The 16840-nt window shown below is 38.8% G+C and overlaps 1 protein-coding gene across 2 annotated transcripts in view; it reads left to right on the top strand.

The window, feature by feature from the left end:
• Positions 1-16840, top strand: part of ANK3 (ankyrin 3) — a 353292-nt gene that overhangs the window by 288134 nt on the left and 48318 nt on the right. For both annotated transcript variants that reach the window (XM_055081155.1, XM_007104116.4), the window contains 7 exons: positions 6392-6603; positions 8179-8386; positions 9438-9534; positions 10145-10373; positions 11026-11151; positions 11916-12038; positions 13583-13664. In XM_055081155.1, coding sequence (XP_054937130.1) covers positions 6392-6603; positions 8179-8386; positions 9438-9534; positions 10145-10373; positions 11026-11151; positions 11916-12038; positions 13583-13664 — 1077 coding nt within the window. The remainder of the gene's footprint in view (positions 1-6391; positions 6604-8178; positions 8387-9437; positions 9535-10144; positions 10374-11025; positions 11152-11915; positions 12039-13582; positions 13665-16840) is intronic.

Genomic DNA, 16840 nt, shown 5'->3' with positions numbered 1-16840 from the left:
CCCGCGTCCCCTGCATCGGCAGGCGGACTCTCAACCACTGCACCACCAGGGAAGCCCGGAATCTCTGCTTTTAATAGGTAGCACCGGTGTTGCTTCTGATCTGGCCAGTCTGGGGCACACTCCTCTAGGAGCTAGGTTCTCTGTGGGTAGGAATATTATCCGGGCACCATGTTTGTGGTACACATTACTTTGTTGAGTTTATCTCTGTATGTAAAGGATGGGAACAAAGCAAAGATTCTTGGTAATATATTCCTGCTTCTCTGGTCTAAGTAATAGACCATTTTAAACTCCGATTAAATTCAGTCCTGGACAGAACAGTGGCGTTGTTCATTTTTACATGATCAAACTTCATTCCTATTTGCCTGGAAATCTGACTTTTTTTGGATACACCTTTTTAGTTTACAAATAGCAATACAGCACAGGATACCATAGTATGAGTATATCATAATTTATCTAACCTCTGTCCTATGATAGCCAATAAAATCTTGTGGTAGGCATCCAGGCCATAAGCATCCTGTAGTGACTTTACTGGTTTCACCTCCTCCTCTTTTTTTTTTTTTTTTTTTTTATATTAAAGGGATCATACACCATGATCACCTCCTCCTCTTGCCGCCTCACGTTTACCTACTTATCCACATCATTTACTTTCTTATTTGTACAGATATCCTAGAGTGTAATGGCCCAGCCTTCAACTGTAGCTCTTGAAAAGATTATAAACCAATATTTAATATTAGTATTTATACATTTCTATCAACTTTTATTCTCAGAGGAAAAAAGTTAAAAGAATTTTAAGTATACATATATACAGAATGTAATCTGGTTAAGGGAAGATATCTTTTCTCCATTTCATCATGCAGAGGCCTGGGAATATGAGTAATTCAAGAAGGTGTATGATTCTACTTAAAAAATGGGGCATGGAGACGCCAATGCCTAATATCCACACATTAGTTATTCCATTAGGTTAAGCCTTTAAAGTACCCATTAAAATACACATTGAAGGTCAATAATTATGCAAGTTTTAACGGTGACAGGGGAATTGCTAAAAGCTTCAAAATAGAGCGAGTACAACACAGAGGGTCCCTGAGTCACTAGCAAATCCTGAAAGATGTCAGAAATTCAGTGTGGACTTAGAAATCTGAGCTTCTCCATTTACCACTCATCTGCTGCGTCTGAGGGGTACACCCTCACCTTCTATTTGGGGTGGCCTTAATGCTTCATCCGAGGTAAGATGGCATAAGTGTGGCCAGGTGACCTCTACTACGCCAAGTGTAGTTCTTCCCAATCCACTGCTGTTAGTTTCCAGGGGTGATACGTCTGTCTCTACCTTAACTCCCCACAAATGTATGTGCACACACCCAAACACACACACAAGCAGCTGAGAAGTGCACATTATCACAATTCCTCCGAAAGATGCCTCACTCCCACCGGTAGGTCCAGAATAATCTTGAGTAAACTTAATACTCACAGGATACATGCTTGTTACATGCAGAGTTAGGAAATCTGTCTTGTTTGAAGGGTGTAATTTCATGGCAGAGTCCATGTAAACTGCTTGCACTGTGTGGAGCCCTAAGCCTTTTCTAAAGGAGAACATAATCACAGGTTTGCAGCTGAAATTTTAAAAGTATCTGCTTAGCTGATGGTGATGAGCTGCACAGCAATTTAAACAAATTATCAGAACTTTTTCAGTTGCAGCATGAGTTATGAACTCTGGGAATTCAGCCTTTTTTTTTTTTAATAAACTGGTTTGACACTACATTTTAAATTTTATTTATTTATTTATTTATTTATTTATTTTTGGCTGTGATGGGTCTTCGTTTCTATGCAAGGGCTTTCTCTAGTTGCGGTGAGCGGGGGCCACTCTTCATCGCGGTGTGCGGGCCTCTCACTGTCGCGGCCTCTCCTGTTGCGGAGCACAGGCTCTAGACACGCAGGCTCAGTAGTTGTGGCTCACGGGCCTAGTTGCTCCGCGGCATGTGGGATCTTCCCAGACCAGGGCTCGAACCCGTGTCCCCTGAATTGGCAGGCAGATTCTCAACCACTGCGCCACCAGGGAAACCCCAGACTTTTTAAAATAAGCCAAATCATGGGAAAGGAAATATACCTGCTCTGTATGGAAAACTTTTATTCTCTATCAATTGCTGAATAGGTGAAAACTTCCCCAGAATATTTTCCTGAGCAAACTTTGATTTCTTCCTGTTTTTCTATACTAGCTTTTTTTTTTTTTTTTTTTAAATATCTCTACCTTTGTTTTCTTTTCCTTCACTAGAGACTTAGTATTTAGGTTTTGACAGAGCAGCGGGGAAGGAGATGGTTAGAAAACAAAAAGGACCAAGATTCCAGTTCCATTTTTGATCTGGGGTGAACCCTATTTCTTTCCTAGTTGACAGTTAATTTGGTGGTGGTTAATCTGTGAAATGAGAAGATGTCTCTGATCCATTAACCTAACCATCCATTTTACCATTCTGCACATTTCTGTGTGGAATACGCCACTAATCTCAGCCCTGTGTCTAACAGAGGCGGCAAACGTGTTCGTAGTGGAGGGACGGTAGGCATGTGCTGTAGGTATCACAGGAATGAAAAGAGGCTTCTGTGAGTAGCAAACAACAAAAGTAAAACCAACACCCCTCCTTGAAGTGTGGAAATCTCCCCTTTGTTTTGTAGCAACTAAAACCACCCCAGCCACGGAAACCCAAAGGTAATGCTATCTTATTTCCCACCCTATTCTCACCTCCAGCTCCAGTTCCCAGTGTTAATAGCCTAGAAGGTTTCTTCTGCAAATTTCTCTTATAAAAACATAAAAACAGGGACTTCCCTGGTGGCGCAGTGGTTAAGAATCTGCCTGCCAATGCTGGGGACACAGGTTCGAGCCCTGGTCCGGGAAGATCCCACATGCTGCGGAGCAACTAAGCCCATGCGCCACAACTACTGAGCCTGCGCTCTAGAGCCTGCATGCCACGACTACTGAGCCCACGAGCCACAAGTACTGAGCCCGCATGCCACAACTACTGAAGCCTGTGTGCCTAGAGCCCGTGCTTCACAAGAGAAGCCACCACGATGAGAAGCCTGCGCACCGCAATGAAGAGTAGCCCCCACTTGCCTCAACTAGAGAAAGCCCGTGCGCAGCAACGAAGACCCAACACAGCCTAAAATAAATTAAATAAATAAATTAAAAAATATATATATATACAAACATACAGATTACACTTTTCCTCTAAAAAGGATGAGAAGCCCGCACACCACAACGAAGAGTAGCCCCCGCTCGCCGCAACTAGAGAAAGCCTGTGCACGGCAACGAACACCCAACGCAGCCTAAAATAAATAAAATAAATAAATTTAAAAATATATATATATATACAGACATACAGATTATACTTTTCCTCTAAAAAGGATCATACTATGCACGTTGCTCTGCCTCCTGCTTCCTTCCTGACTTTATACATGTCAATCACTACCTGCCTGGCTCCCTCCCTCCCTCCGAGCTCAGCTCTCCTGTCACCTCCTCAGAGAGGTGTTTCCTGATCCTCCCCACCCCCACCCCCCCGTCACATTCTATTTCCTCCCCTTGATTTATTTTTTTCTTCCTATGTGCTCAGTGGTGTGTGCCCTTCCCCCCTTCCCCCTTTAGAATGTAATCTCCCTGTGAGCGGTGACTTTAGTTTGCTCTCTGCTGTATCCCTGGTGACTAGACCAGTGCCCGCACATAGTGGGTCCTCAGTAAATATTTGGTAAATGCACGAATCTGAATCCTCCTCTTCACTCGCTGCAGGAGTGCTGAGAGTGTGGATGAACCATGACTTATCTAACCAAGCCCTTACTGATGGGCATGCAGGCTCTTTCAAGCTTTGGTCATTACAAGCAATGCCGCTTTGCCTGTGCTTTTGTAAGAAAGACGTCAGAGAATGGGATTGCTGGGTCCAAGGGCAGATGCGTTTTCATTTTGAATAGAAGATGCCCAGTTACACTGTCAAAAGATTATTGCCGTTCACACCCACCAGCAATGACTGAAAGCATCTGTTTTCCCCCAGTTTTCTCTCGACAAGATATTGGTCTGTAATCTTACCAGGAGGTGGGTGTAGCAGGAGATTGTATATTGTTTGAATTGGTATTTCCACGTAAATTACCAAGTTTGAATATTTTAATATAAAGTTTATTGGCCGTTTTCTGTGAATTGCCTGTTTATAACATTTTGCTAGTTTCCATTGGCTTCTCTGTCATCTCCTTATCAACTTGTAGCTGCCATTGATATTGAGCCTATTAGTTCTTAATTTGTCATGTGTGGCAGTTACCTTTCCCAGTCTACCTTTTGTCATTCAAGTTTATTATTCTTGTCATAGAAAGCTTTACATTTTTATATAGTCAGAACTGACTTTTAGTCCTCTGGGTATCCAGTTTTGAGTAGGAAAGTTTCTCCTATTGAAGGCTAAAAGGTATTCTCTTGATTTTTTTTGATAATATTTTAATTTTTTAAGTAGTTAAGTCTCTTGTCCAGCTGGAATTATTAATATATGATAAGATATATAGTGATTTAGCTTTGTTCTTCCACATAGATGTTCGATTATGTCAACACTGTCTTTTAAATAAACCATCTTTCCCCCACTGAACTGAAGCTTAAATATGACTTTGATTTAAATATACTAAATACATAATACATATATAAAAGTAGATATATATGACTTACACATATACTATATATATGTATATGTGTTTATGTATACACATATATAAAGTTGAATCTCTTTTTTAAAATTTATTTTTGGCCACGTTGGGTCTTCGTTGTTGCGCGTGGGTGTTTCTCTAGTTGCGGTGAGCAGGGGCTACTCTTCGTTGCAGCGCACGTGCTTCTCTTGTTGCGGAGCACGGGCTCTAGGCGCACGGGCTTCAGTAGTTGTGGCTCGTGGGCTCTAGAGCGCAGGCTCAGCAGTTGTGGCGCACGGGCTTAGTTGCTTTGCTGCACGTGGGATCTTCCCGGACCAGGACTCGAACCCGTTTCCCCTGCACTGGCAGGCGGATTTAACCACTGCACCACCAGAGAAGTCCTGATAAAGTTGAATCTATTTCTTGATTCTCTGTTTTTGTCCCCCTGACCTATTTGTCTATTATTATCTGTTTCTTATATTCTTATATGTCTTTTTTTTTTTTTTTTTTTTTTTTTTTTTTGGTACGCGGGCCTCTCACTGTTGTGGCCTCTCCCATTGCGGAGCACAGGCTCCGGACGCACAGGCTCAGCGGCCACGGCTCACGGGCCCAGCTGCTCCGCGGCATGTGGGATCTTCCCGGACCGGGGCATGAACCCGTGTCCCCTGCATCGGCAGGCGGACTCAACCACTGCACCACCAGGGAAGCCCCTATATGTCTCTTTATATCTGTTTTATTGTGATACTTCTAGGTTAAGTTTTCAAATCTTATAAATTACCCCTCACAAATCTACTTTTCCAAAATACTCTTGGTTACTCTCAAATATTATTGCATATGATTTTTTTAATGGTTTATTTCAATTAAACCTACCAGAATTCTGCTTAAAGCTGGGCTTTTGAAGGAAACCCATCTGGCAGCACCACGGGAGGTAGACTGGAGCAAAGGGAGGCGAGTGACAGGGAGACGGCTAAGCGGTGGTGCCGGTAATCTACGCAAGTCGAAACGGTGTCTGAACAAGGGGGTGGCAGGAGACCAAGCCCTTTCCAAGATAGAATCAATGGGACTTTGACCTTTGGATGTGAAGTGTAAAGTCAGTCAGTCAAAGCTATTGGACTGGAGGACTGGGCAAAGTGTAAAATAAATCGACCTGAGTTAGGGCTACAAGGCAAGAAGTAGGTCTGCAGGCGGACAGAAGGGAAGAAGATGTGTCCACTTGTAAGTAGGTTGAGCTTGATGTATGAGGGCCATTGATCAGACAAATTGGTGACGAAGATACAAATCATTTGGGTAATTTTACAATATTTTAAAGAGGTTTTCACATAAAGTTCTAGAGCCTTTCACACATACTGAAGTGCTTACTTTTTTTTTTTTCCTTACTTTCTTATGAGGCCTTACTTTTTTCTGACTCATTCTTACTTTGGGCATCTTGAGGGCAGGTTATTGTAAAGAAGCACAGAATTAAGGTATCCCTTCTTGAAGAGTAGAAATTTGTCCATATGTGGTAAAATGCCAGTTTTTGAAACTGTTCCTCTTCAGTAGAAATATTTTTCTACAAATACTGTGCATGAATAGCTTTATAATATTTTTGCAAAGCTTGGTATTATTTTAAGGTCACTGTAGTTTTCTCTTTATCATAAAACTGTTTATACTACTGAATCTAAATAATTTTAACTATCAATATGACACATCAGTTTGTCTCAAGGTATTGGGTATATAGGCTTATTCTCATGGCTTTTTCATTCATTTTTCTTTTCAGAACTTGATAGCCCAGAAGAGTTAGGGAAAAAGCGTATCTGCAGGATTATCACTAAGGATTTCCCCCAGTATTTCGCAGTGGTTTCACGGATTAAGCAGGAAAGCAATCAGATTGGTCCTGAAGGTGGAATTCTAAGCAGCACCACTGTGCCCCTCGTCCAAGCTTCTTTCCCAGAGGGTGCTTTAACCAAAAGAATTCGAGTGGGCCTCCAGGTAATGTTCACAAAAAGTTGTTCTCCTTGGTGCATGGAGAGAGCATGTGAGCATGTTCTGCTCTGAAAACTGTTGTCATGACTCATCCTTATGATATATTGCTAATCGAAGCATTTGGGCCATTTTGGGGATCATTAACCTGTTTTAAATAAAAAGTATTACATATAAAGTTAGCATACTGGCTTATAAAAAAAGGTACATATTTTAGGGTTTTTCTGTTTAGATGTATCACTTGGTTTCTGATGAAAGATCATTTTTTTAACCATAGGTTATTGGTCTCAGTATGTGGAGCAACAAAGCACCAAAGAGCATATATACCATTAAAGAAACAAATTATATTTGATTCGGTTTATAATATGCCACATCATAAAAATATATCATAGTGAAACTTGCAGGCTTTCAGATTTTAGTTCAAGTAAATCATAAATGCTGGGTTTTAACCAAACCAGTTGGAACTTGTTTTGGTTTGGAAAGCTGGCTGAAAATCTTGGCAAGAATGGTCTTTCTTCCATTTATTCATTTCTGTTAGAACTTAACCAGTACTTTTTTTTCTTATTGAATAAGGAAAATAACCTGAAATAACTTAATTTGCCTTGTTACTTAATATAGTAATTAATAGTTTAACTGAAAGTTCAGTAACCATTTGGAGCTAAAGATACCACCTTACATTTCAGTAGTATGAAGTTTCCTGCAACTGTCTCCCACATAGAATATTCTACCAAATTGCAAAGAAATGAAAAGAATCGTTAGACTAGAATTGATATCCTTTGAAATCTTGTATGCCTTTTTGCTACTAAACTCTAGAAACCTCAATAAAAATTGAGGGTACAAGTTGCCTTTGTAATATTTTACTGAACGCCCTGCATAGATTTAAAATATACTGGACTCAATATTTGTTGTCGTTTGGATTAGACTGAGAGGTTTTTCTGCCATGAGATCTGACTCCCTGTCTCTTCTCTTTCATGTAAGCCCATGCCATCTGTGTTCTACTGGGGACATACTCTAGCTGTAGGTCCTGCTACAGTGTTAGGTTGTTTTTGTTTTTGGTTTATGCCTTCCTGAAATAGTGAGAAAGGATGAAAAAGAAAGACTTTTTTTTGCCCCATAAAATTTTTAATAAGATTTCTTTAAAATAACAAAATTTCTGGAAAGTTATGTTCTCTTCCATTTCCAAATACCGATAAGCATATTATAATGTTAAACTTGACTCAATAAAATATCTAACATAAAAAAAGACTGACAATACCAAGTGTTGGCAAATAACGTAGAACAACTAGGACACTCACACCTGCTGGTGAGAATAAAAACTGGTACCGCAACCAGCATTTTGGAAAACATTTTGGCAATTATGTCATAATGGTGGTCATATGCGTACCAAATAGCAATTTGGCTCTTGGATATATAACTACCAGAAACACATGTGGCCATCAGAAGGCATACACAAGAATGTTAAGAGCAGAAGAAAGACATTTTTTTGGTGGCTGTTTTTGGTTTTTTTCTCCTCAGTTAAAAAGTCAACTTTCTGATAAGAGAAAAATGTCCACTTTCATTTAAGGTCGTTTCTCTTGTCTCTAGGCCCAGCCTGTTCCAGATGAAACTGTGAAAAAGATCCTTGGAAACAAAGCAACATTTAGCCCAATTGTCACTGTGGAACCAAGAAGAAGGAAATTCCATAAGCCTATCACAATGACCATTCCAGTGCCCCCGGCCTCCGGAGAAGGTGTCTCCAACGGGTACAAAGGAGACACCACACCCAATCTGCGCCTTCTCTGTAGCATTACAGGTTTGGTTAAGTTGTTGCTGTTTTTGCTATTAATGCTATAGCATTCGCAATGATTCTGTACGAAGATGGAAAACCTTTGAACATCCCTGCCAACATTATAAGAGTAGAAAAAAAAAGAATAAAACATTTTACTTGACCATCACCTCATCTCTATTATCCCTGTAATTATTTCTTTAAGATGCTGATAGCATGACATTTTTCAGTGGTATCATTTTTCCTGCTATTAAGTTTAGTGTTAATAGTAGTGCTTTTTTAAGGTGACTGAGGTATTATTGAATCTACTGGAGCATGTAGGTAATCTCTCGGTGACTGAGGTAACAGACCTAGCAACACCCTTTAGGCTATAAGAAATTGTATGGACTTTGGGGGAAACAGAGGCTCCCACAGAGCGCCAGGAGTAGGGAAGAGCCAAGTGAGTATATGATTCTTGTCACCTACTCTATTCACAAGTGTAATCCAATAGACTAAATATGCAGGACTTAGGTGAACACATTTTGTGATAAGCACCCGGAATCCAGAGCTAATTCATCATTTGATTAACCTAACGTGAGTTTATAACTTAAAGATAGGTTTTCCTGTTTGTTTTTTCCGAAGAGTAATTTTAATGGCTGGTTCCCCTTTTAGCCTGGAAAATTAAATGATTCAGGAAGTATAAAAGGACCTTTATCTTAACTTTCCTGATAGTTCTTGACTTTTTTAAAAAAATAAAAGAATTATACTATCTGAAACGACAAATCTTTGCACATGTAAATCGTGGCTTAAAATGAATGGCTTAAACTTGTGTGCCCCAAGTTTAAGCCATTCATTAGTATCCAGACAAACAGAAAAATAATTTTTTTCCTAACCTAATATTATCTTACAAGGAGGTCACTATAAGCTGGTAAAAGTATGAAAGGAGAGCAGAGAGGAGAACTATCTTTCGTACGTGTCATTAATGAAAGTGCTGAAGTTATGCGAGTTAGTGGCTATACAGAAAGAACAGGATGACGTTAAAAATTTTACAAGGAGCATCTCGCGTAATAAAATCATGTATCTGGTGTTGTTCTCTCAGGGGGCACATCGCCTGCTCAGTGGGAAGACATCACAGGAACTACTCCTTTGACGTTTATAAAGGATTGTGTCTCTTTTACAACCAATGTTTCAGCCAGGTATGGAAACAAAAGGATTCCAAAAAGTACTAGGAATTATTTTTATTACCTTTTGGAAAGTAAAAATTGTTGTGATCAATAACCAGTATGATTTTTCTGTAAAATGCTGATGGTGAAGTTGGGCCTAACTCAGAAATTTTAAATTCACTTGGATGTCATTTTATCCGGTTCTCACAGGGAGCTATAAGGTGGTAAACTTGCTTCTTAGCAATTCATAGAAACGGATAAGATCTTCCTTTCTCTCCCATTTTCCCCCATAAAATTCTTGTTCCTTCCAATGGTGAAGTAATAAACTCTGAAGCAGAAGTAGAAAGGAAGGCTTATCATGGGTATGTGTAAGAGGGGAAAAAGAATTTTATGGAAAAGAAAATAGAGGAGAAAAATCCTTAGCATTTTCTTAGCAAAAGCATAACAAATAATAAATGTAGCGTTTCTGTATTTGATAAACAGAGTAAACATCTTTGCTGTTTGTTCAAATGAACAAGTTAATGTTTTGGTTTAGTTCCTTTATATACTCTTAATTGTTTTAATGGTGAATTTTTTTAAGATTTGGCTTTGCAATCTCCTTATTTTTATACTTTTGATATTGTTCTGTTTTTGTCTCCCTCAGATTTTGGCTTGCAGACTGCCATCAAGTTTTAGAAACTGTGGGGTTAGCCACTCAACTGTACAGAGAATTAATATGTGTTCCATATATGGCCAAGTTTGTCGTTTTTGCCAAAATGAATGATCCTGTAGAATCCTCTCTGCGATGTTTCTGCATGACAGATGATAAAGTGGACAAAACTTTAGAGCAGCAAGAGAATTTTGAGGAAGTTGCAAGAAGCAAAGATATTGAGGTACCTTGTTTACAGCAAGTTCATTCAGTTACATTCTCCAGACATCGAGTTTTATTTTGAGGTCATAATACAGCATGTACTATAAATATCAAATACATTATTGATTTTAGTTTTGTTTTAAAATGACACAGATTCACTCTCAAATTATTTTAAATGTCTTCGAGGTTATCTTTGGTTAAAATGTAGTACCAACGAACCTAGGTCATGGTCGCGATTTTCCTGTGGCTACATGAGTTATTTTCATGTTCACTGTCTAGACACATCACCATGATTTTCCTTTTTCAGTCACTGGATAAAGTATCTAAGAGTCCAAAAAAACGTTCAAACTCTATGGATAAGTGGCTGATATCAGGCACTTTCTCAAATATGTTTAAAGTTGGTAGAATAGAAATAAATCTATATTTATATTTGGTAGTATAGAAATAAACCTATAATTCTGTCTTGTACGTGTCCATGTTACAGTTTCCAATCGCAGTTACTAATTGTGAACCAATAGAGTTATTTTTGTGGCAAATAGCACCACCAGAAGTAATTTCTCAATTAGAAGACAAATGTGACATAGAAACATGACGGTCTTTTAAGGTTATATGGCTTAAAATCTCAGAATTCTTTCCATTTAACATTAAATAATATATTTCTTTTACTCCAAAAGGTTCTGGAAGGAAAACCTATTTATGTTGATTGTTATGGAAACCTGGCCGCACTTACCAAAGGAGGACAGCAACTTGTTTTTAACTTTTATGCTTTCAAAGAAAATAGACTGCCATTTTCTATCAAGGTAAATCACCTTCAAGAGAGACTCTGTGGATTTTTTTTTAAATGCTCTTAAAGGATAAAAAAGACTCTAATGATTTATTCAGTTGGAAATATCCCACCAAACTTCAATTCATAGGAACAAAGTCAGATTTTTGTCCTAGTTCTACCTGAGTGTACTTTTGAGCCAGGAAAGCTTTATAATTAGTAAAAAGAGTCTCTACCTTTTAAACAGCTAAGTGATCATTTATATTTAGGCAAACATTTGTCAGACCAAGCAATCTAGAATAACAAAATGCATCATATCTGGAATGCTCAGTAATCAAATAATGGATGAAATCCAAATTGAATGTTCAAGTTTCATCTTTATTTCTGGTGGAACCCGGGGACATTCTGGAGAGACCATCTTCCTCCTCAGAGAACCAAAGGACACAGGAGAATTGTTTTATTATTATTACTATTTGCTGCTGTTACGGTTGCTAAAACTGAGGCTTTGAAAAAAAGAAATTATTACACAGGAAGAAAATACATATAACTCAGACTATACACTGGATTGTCAGGATGAGACCAGCAGACATAACATTCCTGTGTTTAGACTAGGAATTGGGCATTCTAAATCTTGCCAAGTTTAAATGTGACTATGTCGGCTGACATGTAATCGTTATCACCTTTCCCTTTACTTTTCCTGGTTCTCGAAGGGCTCCATAAAACAAACACACTTAACTCTTGTGCAGATGGGAATCCTCAGAAAAATCTTTCTATAACTGTCAACTACCTAAATTCTTCTAGATTAGAGACACCAGCCAAGAGCCCTGTGGTCGTCTGTCTTTTCTGAAAGAACCAAAGACAACAAAAGGACTGCCTCAAACAGCTGTTTGCAACTTAAACATCACTCTACCCGCACATAAAAAGGTATCTTTTAATACTGGTTTATTTTAACTTTCTTTCCCTGGCCTTGAAGAAGTGGGCCCTTGGTATGCAATTAAGGAATGCTTTGTAACATGATTAAAGCTCTTGAAACTCAAGTTTTATTAGTCTCTTTGTGTAGACTGACTTAAGTCTTGTGACCGTGGTGTCAGATTCTTATGGTTTGTACGATGGAGTCCTCTGTTTATTGCTTCTGCTTCTGCTGGTAGTTCATAGATTGTGTTTGTTTTCAAATAATGTCACACATTAATTTGCCATGGATGTATAGCTTTGATATTTTCTGTTGGCTTCTTTTGGTTTGCTTTGCTTTCTAAAGCAGCTTGCATTTTGTGCTCCCTACTCAGTCCTTTTCATATCCTGATATTCTTTTCCCTGCTGTCCATTATAATATTCCTTGTCTCTGCAATGCATCTTGGAACCAAAAGGAGACAGAGTCAGATCAAGAGGATGAGGTAATATGAACACTTCTGCTTTTACTCTATCAGAGATAGAATAGAAATGGAATCTGTATAAAAGAAGTTGCAGAGGGCTGAAGTGTGGGAAATGTATTATATTTTTGCAGATCTTAGCTTAAATGAGGTAAAGGATACATACTTTTTCTTAAAGAATAATTTACTCTTCCACATGTACAGAAGAGTACTTTAGTACAATCAACAGAATTAAAATCCAGCTAATGACTTAGAAAGAGGAACTAAAGTTCTTTAAGCATTTTTTAAATGTGATAGATTGGCATGGATAAATATACATTTGTGCATATTTTCACCTAGTATCCACTGTTATAACTTTTAAATCAAAGATGATGATAACATGACATTTTACATGTTTTATGTACTATAAAATATGCGCTCGGTGGCTATTGACAAATATTTGATATTCCATTTAAAGAAATTTATCTTGGCCATTTTTTAAGAGTATAATTGTTCAATTAAGTTTTAAATAAATTTTTTCCTATAAGTTATCTCCTAGTATTTCTCCAAGTTATCAGATCACTGGATTTTTAAAACTCACACCGCAGTAATAATAAATAGAATCAGTAGCCTTAAGACTCAGTAACATTACTTCAGTAAAACTATTAACCTCTTTTTAATCTCCTCGTCTACATTTTATGCCTATTAACATATAGAAACAACAGCAGTAATCGTAATAATAAACTTTGTGTGCCTTTTTTCCTTGAATGTACTCACAACGAGTGAGTGTACATCATGATATATGTGCTTTCAATACGAACAAATTTGGGAAAATTTACTGCTCAGCATCAGAAGTCTCTGTAATGCTTGTCTTTTATTTGTAGTTCCCTGTAGTCTGCTGTGTTGGTGCTCTTATATTTTGCTAAATGATGGTTATTTGGCTAAGAATTGGGGTGGGGTTGTAGAATCACAGTAGGAAATTAGCATTTCCCTGAGGAAAATCCGTAAGAAGAAAAATAAGGATAAACAAGATATCAACATGCCATTCTACAGAATGTTTCAAAATGATGAAAATGTCACAAGGAAGTGGAACATAATCTTCCTCTTCTTTTTCTTTTCCAGACCGAGAAAACGGATAGACGACAGAGCTTTGCATCGTTGGCTTTACGTAAGCGCTACAGCTACTTGACTGAGCCCGGAATGAGTGAGTTTCCTAACATACTTACTAATCTATGTGGATTTTTATAAGAAGAGACATTTTTTCTATACTAACTGAATTTTGGGGTCATGTGAAAACCCAATGGCAGAAGAAAATTGCCTGCAGGAAAACTTTATCATGAGATCTAAGTAATATATTGTATATAGTTGGAGATGTGAGGTACAAACACCCCCAGATCGTAGCTTTGAAAGTTTTTTTAAGCCAGTAGCTATTTTTTTTAAAAATTAGAAACATCTATCAGTTGAATTTGAAAACCTTGATTTCACTTTGGTAGTTAACTGTGTTAGGAGATAATGTTGTACCAAGGTTGCTTTAAATCCGTGCTCAAAAGAGAAAATATTTACTTTCATACATGTGGGACGGTATAGAGGATGATAAAGTAACTCTGGTCATCTCATTTTTCTTAATATAGGTAGGTCATTATATCTTAGTCCTTATTCCTTTCTGTCCCAGTTGGCAAGAATTAGATTTTCGTACCTTCTTGAGGTAGCACTTGTTTACTGATTTCTCTTTCCTCCCTCCCTCTCTCTCTCCCTTTCCCTCTGCTCTTTATTAAATATCAACTCTAAGGCCGGCCTTCACTCGACGGGTTAAACCCTTTTCTTCGCTCAATAATTGTTTTGGTTCATTGCTAACTGGCTTGCAAGTATCAAGGCATAGATTCATTCAGTCATATTCGTTCATTCTCTCTGTCTCCCCTCCCCCCTCCCTGTGTTTCCCTCATCCTTATGCTTATCACCTCTGGTGATCACTGCCTTCAAGATAACCCTCTCCACCAAAAGGAACTAAGAGTGCTGAGAGCAGCACTGCGTTTGACGGATGTAGCATGGTGCCACTTGAACCATCGGAGGAGGATTTATACAAAAATTATTTTTAAATTAGTGAATCATTTCTAGCTGCTTCCCATTACTCACAGTTACTGGAGTTCAGGGAGGATTGGAAATGTACCAGTAAGAACCACAACTCTGGTTTTTCCCATCTTTCCTGAATTCTTGTTTCTGTGGGCCAACATAGCATATTAAATGTGCAGCAGGAAACTACTACTTCGCTCAGGTGCACAATCTTCTGCAGTCTAGCTCCTGGAGTACCTACTAGGGAAGCTTTTATGTTCAGACACAAAATGGGGAGCATAAGAGAAAGGAAACCCAACCACTCTCATGAATGTTCTTCCAGATCTCTTTTTTTCCTCTAGCATAAATGTCTAAATCTTTCCAAAACCATAAGAGCTGAAATTAACTCCCATTATACTACAAAGCAGGGATGGTATGTGTGTATGGAACTAGATGGTTTTTCAGTACAAATGAATCTCCTGGGTGGAAGTTTTCCTTGGGATACTCCTTTGCCCCAAAGTTAAGGCTCTCATGGTGTAGATGCTTGGGACTCCCAGGCAATAGCCTTAAGCTCTGGACAGTCTCCATGGACCAGCTACTTGAGGTTGGGGTACCTCTGGGCAGGCAAGCTCGTATCCGATTTTGGTCCCTAAGGTATTTGTTTGGGGAATATATGAGTTGTAAGGTCAGGTGTGTGTGCTGAGTCAATTGAATTTTTCCCACCTGTGAAGGGGTTGCTACTTCTTGGTTAGCTTCAGTGAAGGTAAATAATAGTTTGTCTTCCGTGACTTTTGATAGAAGGAAGAGGGTACTTTTCTCTCTGTTTTACAAGAGGGAGCATAATGGTGGACAGAAGAATGGGAAGAACTAAGAAAGGACTAAAAGAAAAACTAAGGAAATGTTATGGCCCCTGAGTTGGTGTTAGAACTCCAAGTGAAGGCAGCTTTTCCTGCACTACCCTGTCCTTTCCAACGCCCCCCTCCAGAAAAAAGATTCTCCTGTAATTCAGTGCCTGACACCCAGAATTCCCTTTGTTATAAAGGGTATCACAAAATATGTATCACTAAAGCATAAAATATGTAACTAATCAGTAAATTGGTTGCTTCGTGCAAAGTATAAAACCCTAGATGTGGTTCAGAAGACTGCTCTGCTTGGTGAAGCCGGACTTCAGTGGTAAAGGAGAGATGCTTTGCCAGTTTCTGGTAGTTATAAAAATAAGTTCTCTTGAGCCATTTAACTGAGCCCAAATCACTGAATTGAAGGAATCCCCAAACCTTCCATTTGCAGTGTGGTGTTTCCAAAATTTAAGCCAATATTGAGAATTGTGACTAGGAGGGGTAATGAATGGGTGAGTTTTTTCCTTAGTTCTTCCATTTTTCTTTAGAATCATATGTAAGCCTAGAAAAGGATATGTTCTGAATGTCTGAATTTAAATGCACACCAGGAATGAAAATCTTCACCCTTGTGGGAGTCGCTGGTAATCCAAGGACTGGATTGTAGCAATGGCACGAGCACAGCATGAAGAGCGTAAAGATGAAGCAGATTCTCATTTCCTCTTCGCGTTTCACTCTTATTCTGCACACCAATGCTTTCTGGAAGCGAAACCATACTCAACTTTGACATAGAACATTAGCCCTTGGCAGGCATTCCAAACCTCTGTGACCAGCTCAGTTTGTTTCCTAGAACTGTAGAAGTAGAGAGGACTCAGTGTGTGCTTGCTCTCCCCCCAGCGAGGGTGCTTACCTCATTCGTATGTTGCTTATCCCGTTGCCAGAAGAATGCTGGTACTAAATCCATCCTTCCTGGTGGTAGGTCTGCCTCATGGTTGCACCAGTGTTCGGGGTATCCATGAGTCCCATGAATATTCTGGGAAGGCACCAGAAATGGTCCCTTTGCTATCGATAAAATATATGCACAGATATATACTGTATCCTACTGTAGAGAGTTAAATATGGGGTGTTAAAAATATGACTGCTTTTAAGATTTCCCCCATGATACCTTTTGAGAATTAGAAGTCAATGGATTATTAAAAATATCTGAGGTAAACTATGTGCTTTTATCCGTAATGAAGACAACACCAGACATGGATATATTCAGTTGCAGATGGATTTTTCATATGCAGTATTAAATATTTTCCTTAAAAATCTCAAAAGGGGACTTCCCTGGCGGTTCTGTGGTTAAAAGACTCCGCACTTCCACTTCAGGGGGCACGAGTTTGATCCCTGGTCAGGGAACTAAGATCCCACAAGTTGCGAGGGGCGGCCAAAAAAAAAAAAAAAAAATCTCAAAAGGTACCAAGACTTCACATCTCATGGAAAAAGTGTACTCTTC

This window comes from Physeter macrocephalus, chromosome 20 (assembly GCF_002837175.3).
Source record: "Physeter macrocephalus isolate SW-GA chromosome 20, ASM283717v5, whole genome shotgun sequence".
Classification (NCBI taxonomy): domain Eukaryota; kingdom Metazoa; phylum Chordata; class Mammalia; order Artiodactyla; family Physeteridae; genus Physeter; species Physeter macrocephalus.
This window is presented reverse-complemented; position numbering and strand designations above follow the sequence as displayed.